This window comes from Sphaerodactylus townsendi, linkage group LG11 (genome assembly GCF_021028975.2).
Source record: "Sphaerodactylus townsendi isolate TG3544 linkage group LG11, MPM_Stown_v2.3, whole genome shotgun sequence".
Classification (NCBI taxonomy): domain Eukaryota; kingdom Metazoa; phylum Chordata; class Lepidosauria; order Squamata; family Sphaerodactylidae; genus Sphaerodactylus; species Sphaerodactylus townsendi.
Genome location: NC_059435.1, coordinates 19,501,501 through 19,522,662, shown reverse-complemented (window position 1 = coordinate 19,522,662; position 21,162 = coordinate 19,501,501). Strand labels below are relative to the sequence as shown.

The following is a 21,162-nucleotide window of genomic DNA, read 5'->3' as shown; positions in this document are numbered from 1 at the left end:
GCTTTTAAAGCTAAATGTGACCCTAACTGTGTAAGCTTGACAAGCTAAGGCTGAGGCTCAGGGAGTTAATTAAGGTTAGTTGTCACTGTGGGATTTTTTAAAAAACTTTGAACCCCATGTTCTGTTGCTAGCCAATTTTGAGCGTCTCCACTTTCATTAAAAAGCCTTGGAAGGCAGCATAGGTGGCCAAAACAGCCCCCTCCCCATCCATGTCCAAAAAACTCAGATCTTAGGCATAGTGTAATTTATCATTGTAGTCAAATACCATGCATATTCTGATGATTGGCAGGGTCCCACAAATCTGCAAAGAACAAGGCCTTGGGAAGAGATACCGAATGTTAATCTTGGGAAACTTTTGGATGCAACTTTCTCTGCTACAGTAATTTGAGAAGACTATCACTTATATTATAGTACAGGCTATCCCAATTATGTATCTGCGAGTGAACATTGATCTTCATGACAAGGAGCAGCAGGGGCATAGTGGTTAAGAGCAGGTGCACTCTAGTCTGGAGACCCAAGTTTGATTCCTCACTCTGCCACTTGAGTTGTGGAGGCTTATCTGGTGAATCTAGATTAGCTTGTGCACTCCCAACACATGCCAGCTGGGTGACCTTGAGCTAGTCACAGTTCTTTTGAGCTCTCTCAGCCCCACCTACCTCACAGGGTATTTGTTGTGAAGGGGAAGGGAAAGGAGATTGTAAGCCCCTTTGAGTCTTCTTACAGGAGAGAAAGGGGGGATATAAATCCAAACTCCTCCCCCTCCCCGCTCTAATGTAGTGTTTTTAGTCTGAATTCCTGATTTCATGTCTTGCTCTAATGCCTTTCAAAATCCGTTTAGGACAAGACGAGCTGATCAGGCAGCCTGAGATGAGGCCTCAGACCCCGGAAGAACGGCCTCGTATCTTGCCCCCAGACCAGCGACCTCCTGAGCCGCCAGAACCGCCACCTATCACAGAAGAAGACCTTGATTATCGGACAGAGAACCAACACTTGTCTTCTGTGGGTGGCTCTTCAGGGATGGATCCTCACGCTGGAGTAAAAGCGGCTCTTCTGCAGCTGCTGGCTCATCATCAGGCTCAAACAACAACTGAGCAGCCAGCAACCTCCACTGTGGATTTCCAGCCAAGAGACTCCTTTATAGCAGCTCCAGACTATAAGGATAGCTTTGTATCATCTACATTCTCTTCTGCGTACTACCGTAGTAGTGACGGAATAGGGAGTGGGTCGTCTGGGGCACTAGAAAGGGGGAATTTTGTCGCAAACTCGGAGGTCCAGCCCTTAGAGAACTACAGCGCTGCTTCATCTCACTCGAGTGGTGCTCCTCCGCCTCCTGCCTTCTCAGAACCATTTCACAGCTCAGTAACTGGTTATGGAGACATTTACCTCAACACTGGTCCCATGCTGTTTAGTGGTGATAAGGACCACAGATTTGAATATAGCCATGGTCCTATTGCAGTTTTGGGTAACAGTGGTGACAATTCTGCAGGGTCAGAAAGTACTCATTCTTTGTCCGCAAAGATGCAGAACTATACCTATGGAAGTAATTTACAAGAGCCCCCGGGCAGTGTCAGCCACCTGCATGGACAAGCTTGGACTTCTCCCATCCAAGGACCTGGATATTCACAAGGATACAGGGGACACATTGGCACATCAACAGTCAGAGGTCGGGGCCGAGGATTGCCCTATTGAGCACCCGTTTTGTTTTTCTCCCTGTTTCCCCTCAGGCACATCGTTTTTACCTGGAAAGACTTTGTAGCTGCCATTTCAAAGCAGCACCCAACAGACTTGAATAATGTTAATTCAACAGCTTTATTTTTATGTGGAAAGGGTCTTGCGTACAATAGGAAAACTGCTTACAATTCATGCTGTTCTGAGGAAACCAGATTAATTGATTGTACATCTTTGCAAATCCTAGCTATGAATTTTTATATTTTGGCAGTTTTAAGTCAATGCTAAATTTAGGGACATCAGCTTTTTATGGCACTCTTGTCAGTTCTGAACTATGCACACACTTGTGCTTCTTTTGTAAGTTTGGACCAACTTTTATGTAAAGATTTTACAACAATCAAAGCAGGGCACTGATTTATTTGGTATTTCTTTTTACAAAACTACCTTGATTCAAAAACTGTCAGTCTTTGCACTGCTTTCAGTGTTATCTGTGGAAGGTGTTCTTTGTGCTCATTTCAGACAATAAAACTGTCTCTCTTGACACAGCCGTTTTAATACATATTTTGGCATTGATTTGATTTACTCCCAAGTCCGTCATTCATCTAGTAAATGATCCTGTCCATCTTCCCAGTGTTTGTATAAAAAAAAACTGTTTTACTTGAATGGTAAGTGCCTTAATGTAAGCTTAAGGTCTGAAAAAACATTTCATTAAATTAAAAAAAAAGCTGTTTAAAAGGTACTTTGTAGTTTAATACAAAGAAGTAATATTTACACTACACTGATAGTAATATATGGACAAATGGGATAGATGGCATTTTTATGGCTTCTCACATGCCACTGTTTATAGGTGAGTCCAATTAAGAAACACTTAGCTTTCTCTTTCCTCAGATTACCTTCCCGTACTAAATAGAGAATGTGTGGACAAATAACGAAAAGTAGGTTTCTTTCAATTTTCTGTATGAGCTTGTTCAATTTTCTTTACCAAATAAAATTTAGTGTCCTGTTTTACGCAGTCTTATTATTTATAAAGGAGCAGCATTTTGTTACACATCGAGCAACAATAACTAGTTTTGTGTTAGAAAATTGCTATTTTCCAAATAATGTTAACTGAGGCTACATAACCAGCATTTAGTGGAACAGAGGTGTAAGCAGCAGTTAATTTTTTTGGGAAACTGTGCCAACCAATTCTGTATTAAATTATTCCACTGATAATTTGCTACTTGATAACTTGTTTTGGAACAATTCCATCACATGTTCAATCTTAACAGCAAAAATGGTTCCAGAAAATATCACTGTGGCTCTGAGGATGATGCTCTCCAGCATTGCAAACTTGTTTTGCGAGAATGTCTTGCGTGCAGAGTTTAGGGCGCTGGGTATGTTTTCCATGCACTGAAATGTTTTTAAATGCCCATATTGGAAAAAGTTTCCCAACTGATTATCCAGTTGACAAGCTAGTGCATATGTAGCTATTTTTAAAACATGTAATGTTTCTATTAACTAAATCACAACTGTAGTCTTGTTGGCGGTGACTTGAATCTTCCAAAAGAGCGCCTAAAATTGTCTGCTTCAAATTCTTCACTCTAAGTGGATATTGCATTGTAGGGTATCAGTTCTGTTGAAACTTCCCTGTAAATGACATGATGTCGCCATCACTATCATTTAGAGAATACTGACTGAAAATAAAAACAGCTAAACTGGAAGAAAATGTCATCTGACCGGCTTGTGTTGGCATTTCACCTTTCGTTTTCTAACTTTCCTGCGTAACATATGATTAAGGCCCACTTGAGAGAGCAGCATCAACATCTCTTTGCCAAAATTAAAACTCAAAGGGAATAGGATCAGAAACACACCCCACCCCACACCCCACCCCAAAATACAGCCTGCATCCAGTGTGTTTCAACCCTGCAATGTTCTGGCCTTTTTGGAATGCAGTTTCGTGCAGCATGGCAGCTGACTTCCGATGATTTCCTGACCTTTTGTGGTGAGTTTTCCTGAAGCACAAAGACTGGTAGGAAGGGGCATTTTAGAGTATATGCAAATCCTCTGCCTTTAGTTTTTTAACTCCTTCAATCACAGAACACTGCAGAGTCAAAAGGCAATCTTGCATCGAGTGGCTGAATCAAGCTGCTTTACTCTTAAAGGGGCGAATAAAGAGTCCAGTTCTTCTGAATGCTTTTTCTCACGTCAAGAGACTCAGCAAGGTTACCTCTGAACTCAGGAGCACAGATGGGAGAGTAAGGCTCTCAGCATTTCTTAATGTTGGAGTAATGACCTCCATGTTAAACAACCAACCATGGAAACGTATTTTCATGGTGATTCTGGTTCACAATCTAGTCAAATGCACATTTTACTGTCCTTAGAACTGTCCAAGTCTGCATAAAGCAGGTAAGTGCAATGGTAAGTATTCTAGATATCTATGAGAACTCTGAATATACTAGTTTAGAATAAAATCCCTTAGTTGTCAAATTAACTTGAACTCAATGTATGTTGGCGACCGCTTGGAAAAACGCACGGCTGACGTGCAAATAAGGTCCGTTATGGCTGTGTGGACTTCCTGCAACTGTACATTCCACAGTAGGGTTTTGATAGCTATCAATTTGCTTAGAAGACCTGAAGTTGCTTCACCCTTTCATCAGGTTGGATTCACTGGGCCCCTCCCAAATAAGACATGTGAAGGGAGAAAAAGTTCAGGCCACTGTTACACTCAGCAGAAGGGAAAACATTGGATCTAATCCAGTCAATTAAAACCATGAAGCAACACGCATGATTTATAGTTCCCATATTTAACCCAAGACTCAAAGTAATATAATTAAGAAATGGTGTACATTTTTGCAAGTCAAACACTTAACCCATCTTTTCTTTGCAGCTTGCTTTGGACAGTGCCTCAATGGCTGCTCTGTCCATTTCAAAATCTTTTTTACTCAGGATCTTCGTTGTTACTACCCTGTTTCCCCGAATATAAGATATCCCCTAAAAATAAGACATAGTAGAGGTTTTGCTGAAGTGCGAAATATAAGGCAACCCCTGAAAGTAAGACATAGCAAAGTTTTTTGGAAGCATGCCTGACGAACAGAACACAGAAAAATAAGACATCCCCTGAAAATAAGGCATAGCACATCTTTGGGAGCAAAAATTAATATAAGACACTGTCTTATATTCGGGGAAACAAGGTAACAAGCTGCACTGCTATGTAGCATCAACCATAGGCCGTTTCCGCACGGCCGCCATGCGCCCCCACGCCGCCAAGAGTTCTGCCGGCGTGGGGGCGCAAGCCCGTTCGCACGCAAGCGTGCGAGCAGGCCAAGCAGACTTCCCCCTTCTCCGCCCCACTCACGATGTCTCCATCGTCGCCTGCTGGCCGTGGGAGCCCCGCCCACGCTGCCCTCCAACCCCTGGAGGTCGGAGGACAGTGTGGCCGGGGCTTCCACGGCCAGCAGGCGACGACGGAGACATCGTGAGTGGGGTGGAGAAGGGAGACAGCGTCTTCCCGGCGGCGCTGTTCGCACTGCGCCGCCGGGAAGACGCTTCCCCCCCAACAACAACCCTTTAAAGGGTTGTTGTTTAGGGCGGCCTGACGCCGCCCTAGGGGGGGGAGCGCAGTCAGGTTGGCACTGCTGCGTTGCAGCAGCGCCGCCTGTGCGTACGGCAGCCTGGGGGCGGCGTTTTTACCGCCCCCAGGCCGTCGTTTTTGGGCCGTGCGGAAACGGCCATAGAAAATTAAAACTAACATGGGGGAAATGGAACAAAATATTTTTAAAAAAATTATATGCCAATACTTTACACTTAAAGTAGATCTTATGTATGCAAGTTTCATATATTCCCTTCTTTCAACAGACTTAAAAGGCTGCATTGGGAATTTTTTGTTGCTTCAATGCAAAGACTAGCTTTTTTGTTGCAAACACTAGATGCAGGTAGGTGGCATTTAGAAACTAACTTAGGCAGTTTTTTGCTTAATTGCAAAACTATTTTTGCTTAATAAGACCATTATTTTGCTTAATTAACATGGCTCATTTTTTGCAACACTGAGAACTATGTTGGAAAATACATTGAATTTTGGTCCATTGTCCAAATATAAACTGGTGGAATAATGTAAATGCGCATGTTTGGCTAATGTTTAAATGGAGACTATGCAAGAATTAGAATATGCAGAAGTAGAAAGGAAGAATGAAGTACAATGAATGCTACAATATCTTTAAAATAGTGAGTCCTTTAAGTGTTAAATGTAGTTTCTACTCTTAAGGATCAGTTTAGAATGCCAAAACGGACTTTGAAGTTGTCTGATAGATGTAATGAGTTCACTAGTAAATAAAATGCTTAAGAAGTTAAAACTTTAAGCAGTTTTCCTTTCATGGTAGATACTCCATAAGAAGGTAATGTTTTAAGTAAAGTCTGCATGTTTTATACTGAGGACTGTGACCTGTGTTGCAAGTGCACATAATCAAAAAAGGCAATGTGCCATGGCACATTTTAGTGGAAAATGTGCATCACAGAATGGAAGGTTTCGGTATGTGTAAAACCCCCCCAAATTCTATATATATATATAAACACACACGCAAAGTACAATCCTCAGTAGAACTATTTCAGTGGGTTTAGGCTGGAATAACTGCAAAGAACGAGACTTAACTAACACAGACGTATGAAAGACTTTGGATTTCATTCGGAACCCCTATTCCAATTCTCAGGGTTTGAGTGCCCTCTTCCTCCTTCTCTTGCAAGCCGTGTCAAAATCGAGAACTGTCTTGGTTAGAACCACAAACTTTTGTGCCAGTCAACAAGTTGCTATTTGTTCCTTGCCTACAAATTGGGATTCTGAACAAGGAATATACCCAGGCAATCAACAAACCGCTAACTGTTGAGCTGGCATGTTTGGATGGCACCTGTGGCTGGTTCTGGTCGAAGAAACCTTCAGTTTGCTGTGTGAGCCTGAAAACCTAAAGGCTGGTTGCTACCGGAATCATGAACCAACTGTGATTTCTGGTGTGTATACTGCCAATATTTCACCACAGCAAAGTCTACTTTTTTGAGGGCCAACGAGCCAATACAAAGCTTGTTATTACTGTAAATTAAATTTTTAAGTAAATGACATAATTCCCATTATTTTCCAATTAACTAATTTTTCCTTAGAAAACACCTTTTCAAATGAAGCTTATACAAAAATTATATGCTCACCATAGGCTTACCCTTTTGAGCAATTATCTCAGCTGATATTTTTGCCTGACAGAGATGGAGAGTTGGGTGCTGTGTGGTTTCCGGGCTGTATGGCCGTGTTCTAGCAGCATTCTCTCCTGACGTTTCGCCTGCATCTGTGGCTGGCATCTTCAGAGGATCTCAGAGGATCCTCTGAAGATGCCAGCCACAGATGCAGGCGAAACGTCAGGAGAGAATGCTGCTAGAACACGGCCATACAGCCCGGAAACCACACAGCACCCAAGTGATTCCGGCCGTGAAAGCCTTCGACAATACAGAGATGGAGAGGTCTGTAGACACTTCGTTCTTAATAGCTTTGTCCAAAAAATGCCCACAAAACTACTATTTAATAAACCTGCAGTTATTTAATTCAGCCAGGTAAAATGTATACTGATTTACCAGGAGGTTTAATTAATGTTAAAACTTAACAATTTTTTATCCGTGGATAATTGGATACAGGTTGAATTTAACTGTTCGTACAATTCAGAATCCTGCTGTAAGTGAACATGTAGTTTCTAAATACAACTTTGAAATACAAATATATACAATTACAAACCTTTAAGAGAATACATTTGCCAAGACTGTTAAAATTATTTAACACTAGAATGTTCAAAGCTGTATAAAAACGTTTACCATAGCCTACAAGAGTTTACAGAAAACACAATTTCAGTTCTATTATTTGAAACATGACTTAACAAAAATAGTAAAATATTTGAACATACTATAAAACATTTGTTTTATTTCAAATATGCCTTTTTTCCCTAAAAAATGTTGAAACATAAAAGAATGCTACTTTCTAAAGGAGTTAACAATAACAAATGTATTGTACAATCCGGAACAGAAAAGGTAGATATTAAACACAGTTGCAAATTAATTTGCTGGTGACTAAAGAATATTTTGTTCTTCACAGCTGGAAGGCCCCTTCCACACGGCCAGGAGTATAAAGATATCTCTTTACGCCTTTCTTTGCACTCATAAAAATACACAATGTGGTAAAAAATTGTAAGATAAAAGAATGAAGAGGTCTTATAAAAGCATCGCTTCTGTCCTTGATCACTGGTCCTGAAGTATGAAGATTTCTGACCTAGTCTCTCACAGCTGGTGTTATTTCACTTCTGGACATGCTAGCTGAAATACCTCCCCTTTCTACCAGTGTATATGGTTTGCTCCTTGCCAAACTGCTGATTAACATCAGTAACAGATACTGGCACTAGGCCAGCCCATGGGTCCTCAAGCATTGAAGGTTTGAAATAGTTTTCCACACCATTAGATACTCTTATGTCTCTGCCACGTGGTGTGCCAAATGGAGTCGATGTCCTGGGTGATTCCTTTGGGGGAAAGGAAGTCATGAGGCAAAAGAAAATACATAATTAAAATGTCAATTTTCCCCCCCCCCCCCCCCGTGTTCAAGATCTTCTAGATCATGTAAAATCATGTACTTTTTTTCTCTTTTGAAAGGCTTAATGTCTATAGCAGTGATGGCAAACCTTTTCAAGACCGAGTGCCCAAACTGCAAATCCAAACCCACTTATTTATCACAAGTGCCACATGGCAATTTAACCTGAATACTGAAGTTTTAGTTTAGAAAAAATGGTTAGCTCTGAGGTGCATGTTACTTAGGAGTAAGCTTGGTGGTAATCGGTGGCTTTGCTTTGAAGCAACCGTGCAACTCTTCCAACGGGTGAATCACGACTGTAGGAGGGTTAACTCAGAAGCAAGCCCCATTGCCAGCAACCAAGCTTACTACCAGGTAAAGCAGACCTGGGCATTATACGGCCCGTGGGCAACATCCGGCCCGCTGGCTGACCCTGACTGGCCCCCCTGCCTTGCTGGGGAGCAAGGCGCCTTTGAAAGCCCCGCAGAAGCCAGTTGCCTTGGCTGCCGGCTTCTGCGGGGCTTTCAAAAGTGCCTCGCCCCCCTGCCTTGCTGGTTGCCTTGGCTGCCGGCTTCTGCAGGGCTTTTAAAAGCGCCTCGCCGCCCTGCCTTTTGGCCTGGCCCTCCACAATATTTTCTGTTTCTTATGCGGCCCCATGGAAAAAATAATTGCCCACCCCTGAGGTAAAGGGTCACACTTTAGTTCTTCCCATGAAAATCAGTGGGTTTTAACAGTGCTTAACAGGGTTATCTACACTGCTTCCCCAAAACTTGGTCTTAGGTTTAATGCTAATAATCTCCCTGAAATAATTACACTATTATAACACTGGGGGCCTGGCGGGGGAAGGGGGAGGGGTCCTTCACATTTCATCACAGCACTTGACGTCCCACAAAAATGCAACAGGATCAGAAAAATAAAAGCAGTTCTAGCAAAGACCTTGGTGTGCTTTTTAAAAAATCCTAAATACATCTCGGTTTCTCCTCCCTAGGGTTGATCTGCCCAGGCGATCTGCAAAAAACTTAAGTCTGAGCGTTTCCCCAGTGTTTGGAAAGGCACATGTTTTGTTTGTTCAACCCCTAGAGCAGCAGCCGCTAACCTGCTCCAGCCCCCCTGCATGTCCAGATGCCTACTTCAGTGTCCGGACTTCCCCCTGGGTATTCAGACCCCTCCCTCTGTATCCGAACACCCCCCTTGCATTTCCAGACGCCCCCCTGAGTGTCCAGACTCCCCCCTGCGTGTCTGGATGCTTCCCTGCATGTCCGGATGGCCCCTGAGTGTCCGGACTCCCCCTTGGGTGTCTGGACACCTCCCTGAGTGTCCGGATGCCCCCCTGCAGGTCCGGAAGGCCCCCCTGCAGGTCCGGACGGCCCCCCTGCATGTGCGGTGTCCCAATGCGTGTCCAGATGTTCCTCCGTGTCTGGACCCCCACATGCGTGTCCGGACTGCCCCCCTGCATGTCCAGATGCCCCCTTGCATGTGCTCCGATGGCCCCTGTGTGTCTGGACGCCTCCCTCAGTGTCTGCACTCCCCCACTGGGGACATGCAGAGGGGCCGTCTGGACAGGCAGGGGGCTGTCCGGACACTCAGGGGGAAAGTCTGGATGCTGAGGGAGGTGTCCGGACACGCAGAGAGGCCATCCGAACATGCACAGGGGATGTCTGGACATGCAGGGGGGCGTTCGGATATGCAAGTGGGTGTCCGGACATGCAGGGGGCCCATCTGGAAATGCAGGAGTGACGTCCAGACACTCAGGGAGGCTATCCGGACACCCAAGGGGGGAGTCCGGACACTCAAGGAGGCGTCTGGTCACACAGGGGGGCCATCTGGACACGCATGTGGCGGTCCGGACACGGAGGGACATCTGGACACGTATTGGGGCACCGCACATGCAGGGGGGGCATCCAGAAACGCAGGGAAGAATCCGGTCACGCAGAGGGGCATCTGGAAACATCAGGGGGCTGTCCAGACACGCGGGGGGTGGAGACACGGGAGGCCGTCTGGAAATGCAGTGGGGCATCTGGACACGCAGGGGGTGTCCGGACACTTAGGGAGGCATCCAGACATGCAGGGATGGCCCCCCTGTGTGAAATAGTCCAGATACACAGCAAGGCTGTCCGGACACTCAAGGAGGCGTCTGGACACCCGGGGGGAGTCCAGACACTGAGGGAGGTGTCTGGACATGCAGGGGGGCCTCCGGACACCCCCTGCATGTTCGGATGCCCCCCTGCATGTCCAGATGGCCCAGGAACCCCTGCGTGTCCGGACGGCCTCCTTGTGTATCTAGACGGCCCGCCTCCGTGTCTGTACACACCCTGCATGTACAGACGCCCCCCTGCATGTCTGAACTCCCCCTGCAGCTCTGCCCTGCGCTGCTCCAGTGCTTCCACCCCACCCCCTCGAGCAGGGGCCAGCCTGCTCTAGCCTCCAGACACACTGCACCTCTCTAGCATATCTGCCTCCTCTGCCTCTGCCCCCCCCCCCCACTCAGGCAGCAGCCACCCAGAACACAGGCACCGTGCCCACCAACAAAGTCCTCCCTGCTCACTGCGGTGCACACACGGCGTGCCCAGTGGCCCAGGCCAGTGTAGATGTGTGTGTGTGTGTGTGGAGGGGGGATTTTCTGCCCCCCCACAATGAACTCTGTGCGCATGTGCCCACAGAGAGGGCTCTGAGTGCCACCTCTGGCACCCGTGCCATAGGATTGCCACCAGTGGTCTATAGGCTCATCACAAGCTTTCTCTGCAAAGCCATGTCAGTTGTACAAGTATTCTGCTTTTTATTTATCTAATAAATAAAAATACTAGGGTCCCTAGCATTGTGCCTCTGGGTACCATGGGGTCCACCAATACCTTTTCTGGTTCCAACCATGTCCTTTTAGAAAGCAGGCAGGGCTAATTTGGGCTTTTACCCAGCCGGGCTTCTGACTGGCTAAGCAGATTAAAAGGCTTCCAGTTAAACATCTTCCGCCTAATATGTTGCAGAGGTAATATTAGAGTTATTTTATGGTTGGCTTTGCCTCCTGCAGCAGCCATTTTGTAATTGTGCCCACTGCCCTGTGTCAGAATACCAAAGGTGCCCACTGGTTCAAAAGGTAGGTGACCCCTGTACTAGAACAAATATGTTCAAAGCAGGCCTATGCTAAAGCAAGTCTGGGTTACCGGTATATATAGTTGCATCTTTCAGCCTTCCAGAACCAAATGACTGGTTTCTAAAAATCCAAATGCTTGTTTGTAGCATGCATGTAAAATTTTACAGCTTCTACTCTGAAGTTGCTTACAGTAGTACTTCCATTTTTGGAGATGCAAGGGACTCCAGAATAAAGTATTGGAAACATTGGAATATGTATGGAAGCCTTAACAGTGCTAACCCACTGAACCTTAAAGCACATGCTTTGGGTAACCCTGGCGTCCCCGATTGACCAACTGGGGTCCCTTCTGCACATGCAGGATAATGCACTTTCTATCCACTTACCATACTTCTTCCTAAGTCTATCAGATTTTTCACTTCTTGGAAGAAGGGAAATGCAGAGGCCTGAACCCTCCTCCCCAAAAACCATCTTATGTTTAACAAGACTGCATACTGAGAACGAGGTACTACTGAGCTAGCAGCCCTGCAAGTTACCTGCTGTGTTTGAGTTATCTTTTCCAGTTGAGAAAAACAGCATGTAATCTCAGTAGCCTTGAATTGTCTTACTAAAGGTCCAGTATGGCTCTGGTTGGGGAGGGCAGAATATAAATTTACTAAAACGAATAAAAGATATGTATTGTCGAAGGCTTTCACAGCTGGATTCAACTGGTTCTGGTGGGTTTTCCGGGCTGTGTGGCCAGACCACGGCCACACAGCCTGGAAAACCCACCAGAACCAATAAAAGATATCCTGAAATTCCCGTTGATCTTTAAAGGGCTACTGGACTTGTTTAAATGACTACAGTGGCAGGCAATCTAGCTCGTTTTTAATTGGCAGCAGCAATATAGTGTGTGTAGTAAGAGCCAAAGCAAACCTGAAAAAATACAATCAGTTTGAAATTACACTTCTGAATGACAAAAACATGTAGCATGGCATGATCTAGGCCAAACAGCCTGCCATTCACTTTTTTTGTACTTTAAAACAATGGATTCTGCTGCCTTGTGGCTAGATTTCATTACCAAAACAGGGATTTCTCTGCCTTTCACTTCAAAAATTAGGTGAACCAACATCCAAACTTGTAGTGTATTTTTAAATGGGTTATCCCCTCCACTTCTACAAGGCAACAGGTTTACACCATAGTCCTTTTCAGGCTTTAACATACATCAGTGATGGCGAACCTATGGCACGGGTGCCAGAGGTGGCACTCAGAGCCCTCTCTGTGGGCACACACAGAGTTCATCATGTGGGGGGAAATCGCGCCTCCCCCGCACACGCATCTAGGCTGGCCTGGGCCGCTGGGCTCGATTATTAGCATTAAACCTAAGACCTAGTTTTGGGGAAGCAGTATAGGTAACCCTGTTAAGCGCTGTTAAACCCCACTGATTTTCATGTAAAGAACTAAAGCGCGATCCTTTACCTGGGAGTAAGCTCAATTACTGGCAATGGGGCTTGCTTCTGAGTAAACCCTCTTAGGGTCATGATTCACCTGCTCAAAAAGGTGGCATGGTTGCTTCAAAGCAAAGCCACCTTCTACCAGCAAGCTTACTCCCGAGTAACGCACGCCTCTGAGCCAACCGTTTTAACGAAAACCTCAGTATTCAGGTTAAATTGCCGTGTTTGCACTTTGCGATAAATAAGTGGGTTTTGGGTTGCAGTTTGGGCACTCGGTCTTGAAAAGGTTCGCCATCACTGACATACACCCACTGTAACATGCACAGGAGCCTAAATCACATATAGAAAATCCCTTTGGGGCAGGCTTTACAGAGCACAGAGCAGAATTCTGTAACTGATATTCATAGGGCATGGTTCTGTGCACCCACAGTAAAATCAGACGCAGAACCTTGTGCCAAACACCCAAAAAGCATTTAGTTGCTAGAATTTCAGTGCAATGTGCACTCTAATCTCTAGAGTGCTTGCCTGCTTTCACCAAAGCTTCTTCATCCTAAAGTGTCTTCCCTGCTTTTTCTTTCTGGTTTTCAGATTGTTCTGTAGTTATTTTGTTGTTGTTTTATTTATTGATGTAAACCTCCCTGAGCCCAAAAAAGAAGGGTCAGTAATAGGAACTTAATAATAACCGAACTCATTCCCAATTCAGCCTTCAATTCCTACACACGATTCCCAGGAAGGCCCACTGAATTCGGCAAGAACTTACTCCTAGGAAGACAACACAAAGTTATCTACTCATGTAGCATGTAGGCATGCGCACCACGTGTATTTGGACGCAGCAGCAGGAGCCTCTACAGCAGGGGTCTCCTACCTATGGCTCTCCAGATACTCATGGACTACGATTCCCATCAGCCCCTGCCAGTTGATGGGAATCGTAGTCCATTGATATCTGGAGGGCCATAGGTCGGCGACCCCTGCTCTACAGAATCCTACGGTAGGTTCAAAAGGATTTGTTACTAAACCACAGTAGCGACTCTGCTGAATCTGCCCCTACTGGCTTTACTTGCGAGTAAGCAGATCTTTTATCGTCTATTTCCACCCCGCCTGCCCATACCTGGCTGTATCTCTGGTACCCGCCCGAGTGGGGCTGCCTGTAGGGCCGCGACTGGTGGGCGGCTCCTCCGGGCGACCAGCCGCCGCTGTAGGGAGCCGAGTACCTGGGGCTGGCACTGTGGGGCCTGCGCCGCTCGCCGCATGGCTGGAAGTTGGCGGGACTATCATATGGCCGCGGGCGGTGTCCGTAGGGGGGAGTGTGGCGGGGGCTCCCGTAGGCCTGCGGAGAGGTCGGCGAAGGGCCTCCGCCTCCGGATGGAGGGCTCCGGAACCCACCGCCGGCCAAGGACTGAGGCGTCGGGGGCCGGAAGCCGGGGCGAGACATGGCGGCGGCGGCGGCACTCTCGACGACCGTCGCGCTTCCACTGCGAGGGCGCAAAGGATTGTGGGTGTCGGAACTCTCGGAAAGCCCCTCCGCCCCGCGCACCTGACGTCACAAACGCGCGCGGAACGTTTCCGAACATCGCGTGAAGTCGGGCGGAAAGAAAAACGGGAACACGCAAGTGGGTCCTGCGCAGCGTAGGCATAACGAATTGCAGGGGTTAAAAATGAGTTCCTTTTTTCCATTTATGAAAAGGGAACACGAGTCCACGTAGAACGGTCGCACTTCGTTATAAATCTGCTGCGCGGAATCTCAAGTCAGAGGCTGTTTTGGCGACGGGCTGGTGAAGAACCGGCAAATGGGGGAGCAAAAGCCTCAGTTTCCTCCCCCCCCTTTTAAAAACTGACCCTGCCAAATAATTATGAGATATTTGGGCCGCATCTAATTTTTTAAAGTGTTTGATGCCCTTTGGAGTTGTTATGAGGTGCAGAAGGGCTACCTTCAAACGATGAGATTGACTGAGAAGCTGATAGCTGGGAAGCTTATACCAACAAGACCAAAATCTTGTTGGTCTCTGATATGCTACTGGACTAGAAGCTACAGAGCAACAGGACTTTTTTGTTTGTTTGTTTCTGACTTGGCTGGGTTGATAGGTTTGATTGATGGGGCTTTCACAAACATGGTGTTTTCAGTTAGCAGCTGCATCCCTAAAGGTTCATTCAGTATTCACACTGAGTTCAGGTTTTTTTTTGTTTCTACAAATATTTACAGCATGGCTTACATACCACACATCCACCCAGCAATAAAATCTTCAAAAATGCAACATCAGTAGAATAAAACAACGAAGATGAGAGAAGTTTGCTTTGGAAACAGCATACTAAAAAGTCCATCTTGTACATCACCAACACACATAATTTGTCCACCAATGTGGCTGTCAATAAATAAACATTTGCATGTTTGCGACTTTGTTTTGCCACACTTGCAAGTGTTCCTCTGTGAAGTTTGTTTGATTCTACGGATTAGTCCCATTGTGTAGGATTGGAGCTGGGCTGCCAGATACTTGGTTGACTGTATTAAACACTGGCAGCTAATTTGTACTCTATTTGTTTCAGTGGGAAAAGTGAAACTCCTTTTACTCTTGCCAGTACAGTTGTACTGTGAATTGCTCACCACACATACAGAAGCTGAAGAGAGCATGCAAATCATGCTGTACTGTTACAAATTAAACAGGATGGGGACACCTGCTGTTAGAATTACTTCAGAAAGGGTCTGTCTGTCCAGCATGAACTTCTTCCTCCTTTGCACATCTCAGTCTGGGATACTTAAGTCTCTGTGACAACACAGCATTATAAGTGAGCTAAATAAATATTAAGCGGAGTAAATCCTATTGAACTTGTTAGGATTCATTTCCAAATACATGTGGAGTGCATAAGACTGGCATATTTTGGCATCTCATTTCCATCAATTAAAAAAATTACTCATGCCTGTCTTTTGCAGACCATTCTTGCTTAGATATGGTGACAAGTGTGAAAACAGCCCCACCTTTTAACATCTGGAAACTCTTAACCTGAAGCTTTTCTAGATATAGGAATCCTCTTGGTTTCAGTTTGCCATACAGTTGATTAAAGCCCTGGGACCTCTTTTCCTGCAAATGATGGCAACCTGAACAAAAATCAAATAGTAATTTCAGAATCAGTGTTTTATAAGGGAGACGTATGTATACAAAGACAGATCTAAAAAGCAAAGGCAGAGATCTGTAAGGCACGTATCATATTCTGAATTGTGGGTACACAGAGGAAAATTTCTATTAACAGAATCCTAAGAATTGCTGCAGAGCAGTAAGAGTATAGGATTGGACTGTATGCAGGGAGGATGTACCTCTTTGTTGCTCCTTCCTGTAGTTCAAGGACCACATTTGCATCTATTCAGCTAGCTAGAGCACACACTCCCGACAACCATACGATCCAACAGAAGGGGGGGAAGGGGAAAAGCCGGATCGACATATTGACACCACCTTCCAAAAGCAACAGCATCGACATTTGCGCTTGCGCACTGTTTTTTTAATAGCCCCCCCCCCCCCCGCGCCGAGTTGAGAGATAAATTAGACTAACTTAGCGCGCGTGCGCGCCTCAAGTTGTTGAGTCCAGGAGTCCAAGAGTCGCGCTGATGCCAGTGGCTGCCTGGAGGGTCTCGTTCGCTGGTGGGCTCCTGTCAGCTGCAGAAATGCTGACTGCTGTGCTGGGAAGGAGGAGCCGCTACGTGGGTCTCGGAAAGAGTCTGTGTCCGGCTCTACTCAGGAGCTTCCACTCCCTCTTCCTTCCCCTTTGGTGCCCCCAGTCCCCGAGACTTCCCTCCTTCCTGGGCAGCTTCAGGGGACTGCAGCAGGAAAGCAGCCCCCGTGCAGGTAGCCGCTTTTACCATTCTTCCATTCACCCAGACCGTCAGATGCTTGTAGGGAGGGTACCAAACACATTCACACGTGCCCAGTGTGCTCTTGGGTCAGCGGGGGAAAGTCAACGCTTCGCTCAAGTTTTAGCCACACTTGCAACCCAGGAGTGAGAACCTGCTGAGGACATTGACTCGAGTGGGTTTAGATGGGGGCGGCTCGGTTTAGGATTGCTGAGCAGTTGCAGCACTGCCTTGTGCATGTCTGCTCAAAAGTAACGCTGTTTGCTCCTCAGTAAGTGTGCATAGGATTGTAGCCCTGTTTACTACTTGCTGGAAAAAGTCCAAAGTAAAAAATAAAATCCTCTCCTTTATGTTGTGCATAGGCTGCAACACACTTACCTGAGAGTAAGTCCTTTTGAATGCAGTGATATTTTCTTCTGAGTAGACTTACTTAGAAGAAAATTACTCTGTGTGAATCACTTCCAAATAAACACTTGGAGCCTAGCTCGTAAATTGCATGTGAAATATACATCTAAAGCCGTAAATTACACAGGGAGACTATTTCTTTCCAAAACCTTTCAGTGCCCCTATTCATATACAGAGATGAAATCTTGCTTTGGGTCTAAGGCCCCTAGGGATTTGCTCTCTTTCTGTGCAATGTGGAAAGGGGATTCTTTAACACATTCATGGTTGTGAGCAAAGAAGTAAATGGTGGTAATTGTTCAGACACTTCTTCACCTGCTGCATAATTAGCTTGTGGAACACACTGCCACCTGACACTGATGGCTCCTATAATAGTGACTTTAAAAATGGGGGAGTGTTGCCAGATTCACAGAGGGTAGGTCAGTCAACAGCTATTGGATGTGGTTGCTGTTATGGAACCTCCATGTCTAAAAGAAATAAAATTTGAATTTACACCCGGCCCTCTTCTCCTATAACAAGACTCAAAGCAGCTTATAAACTCATTTCCCTTTCTCTCCCCACAACAGACACCTTGTGAGGTAAATGAGGCTGAGAGAGTTCTGAACGAACTGTGACTAGCCCAGGGTGGGAGTGGGGAAACAAATCTGGTTCTCCAGTTTAGAGTCCACCTGCTCTTAACAACTACACCAGTGATGGCGAACCTTTTAGAGACCGAGTGCCAGGAGCGGAGCGAGGGGAAACTGCACCTGGGGCACGTGTGTGCCCTGTGCCCCCTTCATGCCCCCACCCTGCCCTGGAATGCCCCCGGAATGTTCCGAAACACCCCCACCTGCCCCCAAAACACCCTCTCGACGCCCCTGTAGGGGCATGCGCCCCGTACGTTGTGCACCCCTCACCCCCTTGGCGCTATGCCACTGCCAAGTGCCAAACTGGGGCGACAGCTCGCGTGCCCACAAAGAGGGCTTTGAGTGCCAGCTCTGGCACCCATGCCATAGGTTCGCCACCACTGAACTACACCATGCTGGCTGTCAGAAATATAGTAATATAGATGTAAGTGGTGATTACTGGGGGCACTGTCTAGTGAGGTCAATTTCTGTTTCTGAGTTGTTTGAGGGATCTAGTTAGCCTCTGTTCTAAATGGACCACTGGTCTGATTCAGAACCTTTTCTGTTCTGGACTGGATTATCTGCAATAAAACAGTATAGCCTTCTGAAGAAATACTTGTGGGCTGAGAGAAGATGCTGTGTTGTGAATTGTACCTGTTGTTATATGTAATAATGTGAAAATGTTAGCATAATTATTCTCTACTTCTCTTTTGTGGTGCTGTGTTGTTGTTTTTTAAAGCAATGGCTATATTTGATCCTCTGTGGTTTTTACGTCATTTAAGGTTTGGGTTGTTGATTGCTGTGCTGCCTTTCCGGAGGCTTATCCTGATTCCATTCCCATTCTTTTGTGAAGCAGTTGAATACTGCATGCTCTGGTAGCACTGACAGGAAAACAGTTTTACTCCTCCTTAGTGACTATCATTTATGAGAACTAGTATGGTAAGAGTAGGGTTGCCAGTTCCCCCTGGTCACTGAAAGGGAATGGAGGGGTAGGGATGCTATATCTAGATTAGGATATTACCAGTCTCTCCTGAGTGCTGCACAAAGCTACTGTTCCCCTCTATACTTTGGGATCACACCCCCGAAATCTAGCCCTGCTGTATATTTAGAACAGCTTGTTAATTATAAGTGCAGATGGGTCATGACAAGAGCAAGGTGCAACTCATTCCCCTCTGTCTATCTTCAAGGTCATTTCCTTAACATCCCACAAAGTGAGCGTTGTTGTCGGTACTGTCCCAACGCTATGGACTCAATCCCTCATATCCTTCTTTACTGTTCGAGGTACAGTGATATTAGAACTGATCTGGGAGCTTTACTACCTCTAGAATTTATGTTTCTCTCAGACAAACTAAAAATGTCTAAGCTATTGAACAGCCCTAATGTAGAAATTTCTGAAGCAGTTGCTACATTTTTAATCCATGTTCTACATGATATATAACAATGATCCTGTTTTTGTACTTGGAATGTATGGTACTTCTGGTTTATGCCTAATAAAGGTTTTTGGATTGGATTAGGATACTTCTGGAGATTTGGTGATTAACCCTGGGGAGGACCAGGATCTCACTGGGGTATAATGCCATGGAGTCTTCCCTCCATTCATTTTTTTCCAGAGAACTGTCTGGAGATGAACTGTAATTCTGGGAGATCCCCAGGTCCCTCCTGGAGGTTGGCATGCCTGGTTGAGTGTCACACTAGGATCTAGAAGGCCCAGAATTGAATCCAAACTCTTCCATGGGAGCTTAATGGGTGACCTTTGGCCAGTCAGGCACACTCCACCTATCCTACCTCACAGAGTTGTCTCACAGATAAAATGGAGGCAAGGAGAACAATGTCAGCTGCTTTGGGTCTCCATTGGAGAGAAAAGTGGGGTATAAGTGAAATGGAATGGATATATACAGCAGTGTCTGTCAGGTGAAGGAGTTACATGAGGGAGTGTAACAAAAACATGACAAATGTTTTTAAAGAAATCTTTCTTGACAGGATAGATTCAACATTCTAGTTTTAAGAACTACTTCACAAGTGTCAAACTCGTGGCCCTCCAGAGGTTACAGACTACAGTTTCCATCATCCCCTGCCAGCATGATGCTGGGATGATGGGAACTGTAGTTCATAACCTCTGGAGGACCACGAGTTTGACACCTATGATTTTATATATAAGAGCAGTGGACTCTAATCTGGAGAACTGGGTTTGATTCCACATGAGCAGTGGACTCTTGTCTGAGGAATTGGATTTCTTCTCCTGCTCCTACTCATGAAGCCTGCTTGATGACCTTGGGTTAGTGACAGTTCTTCGGAATTCTCTCAGCCCCACCTACCTCACAAGGTGTCTGTTGTGGGGAGAGGAAAGGAAAGGAGTTTGTAAACCACCTTGAGTTTCCTTACAGGAGAGAAAGGGGGTATAAATCCAAACTTTTCTTCCTATTCTTCTGTATTTGCATGGGAGACCATTAAGAAAGTCAAGCCGAAGCAGGCCTACAGCCAACCACCTCTGAACATCTGTTGCCTTGGAACCCCACTGGGATCCCCTAAGTTGGTTGTGAGTTGACAGCAAAAAATATTACTTAAAAATATAAAAGAAAGTATTTCAAAAATTGGGGTGCATTATAAGCTGCACATTGAAAACATGACCTGAGCCACAGTATGAACACATGTGATAAGTATACAGTTTTAAACAATATTAATTGTACCAATAACAAGTGTGTAAACACACAGAAAAACAAACACCATGAATGCTTATTGCATCGAAAAGGAGTTAGCACACATGACAAATTACAGATTGCCAGCCAAACTCTGTTTCGATTGCATCTTCATAAAAAAAAAAACTCAGTTATCCCACTAATTCGGTTTCATAACAGCCTCCAGTTCAAAACAAGAATCCAAGAAAGGTCTCTTGCACATGCTATATGTGATGCAGAAGAAAAAGAAAACAAAGTCACATTGAGCCACAAGGAGAGTTGGGCTATAAATGTTTTAACAAAAAAAATTGATAAGTAAAAGTAACCCCTGCTGATTAGTTTGCATTGTGGGTTCAGGTGGTATTCTCAATTTGCAGTTTATGATATACCCCTTGTTTCTGACGTATGTTCTTGTATTCGTGCACTTCGTTTTTGTCCTTTCTGTTCTTCCTCTGTTAAGGAAATTGGGAAGACTGTCACGCTGAAAGTTCAGCCTTAGAACTGATTGATTTACCTTTTCTCTGTTTGATAACCAGGTGTGAATACTGTGAAGCCACTTGATGGTGTGAGGATTCTCGATCTAACCAGGTAGGTGCATTTGTCTTCTGATTTGTGTGACGAGCACGATTACTAAAGTATCTTGATGTGGTGATGACATTAAAGTGATTGTTCTTTTATGCAGAGTCCTCGCGGGACCTTTTGCTACCATGAATCTGGGAGATCTCGGAGCTGAAGTTATTAAAGTGGAAAAACCCGGTAAGGTTATGTCGTTTACTCTTCTTCAGTGCTGCATGGTTTATGGAATGACTGTTTGGTTCCGGAGAAATGGAGACATCTTTTCTGTGCTGGGCAGAACAGATGTATGACTGCTAGCTGCCTCTGAAAGTGAGGGGG

General features: G+C 45.4%; 3 protein-coding genes across 3 annotated transcripts in view; 2 read left to right on the top strand and 1 right to left on the bottom strand.

The window, feature by feature from the left end:
* Positions 1 to 3,368, top strand: part of CDK13 (cyclin dependent kinase 13) — a 45,867-nt gene extending 42,499 nt beyond the window's left edge. The window contains exon 14 of the mRNA XM_048510405.1: positions 839 to 3,368. Coding sequence (XP_048366362.1) covers positions 839 to 1,689 — 851 coding nt within the window. The 3' untranslated portion in view covers positions 1,690 to 3,368. The remainder of the gene's footprint in view (positions 1 to 838) is intronic.
* A 3,832-nt stretch (positions 3,369 to 7,200) lies between these two features.
* LOC125440534 (M-phase specific PLK1 interacting protein) lies at positions 7,201 to 14,249 on the bottom strand. The gene is made up of 2 exons (XM_048510407.1): positions 13,857 to 14,249; positions 7,201 to 8,183 (listed from the first exon to the last, which is right to left on the bottom strand). Exons 1-2 carry the CDS (start codon positions 14,178 to 14,180, stop codon positions 7,980 to 7,982), a joined length of 528 nt encoding a protein of 175 aa, XP_048366364.1. The 5' UTR covers positions 14,181 to 14,249; the 3' UTR covers positions 7,201 to 7,979.
* Positions 14,250 to 16,332: 2,083 nt separating this feature from the next.
* Positions 16,333 to 21,162, top strand: part of SUGCT (succinyl-CoA:glutarate-CoA transferase) — a 366,990-nt gene continuing 362,160 nt past the window's right edge. Inside the window, exons 1-3 of the mRNA XM_048511745.1 lie at positions 16,333 to 16,581; positions 20,805 to 20,856; positions 20,951 to 21,024. Coding sequence (XP_048367702.1) covers positions 16,344 to 16,581; positions 20,805 to 20,856; positions 20,951 to 21,024 — 364 coding nt within the window. The 5' untranslated portion in view covers positions 16,333 to 16,343. The remainder of the gene's footprint in view (positions 16,582 to 20,804; positions 20,857 to 20,950; positions 21,025 to 21,162) is intronic.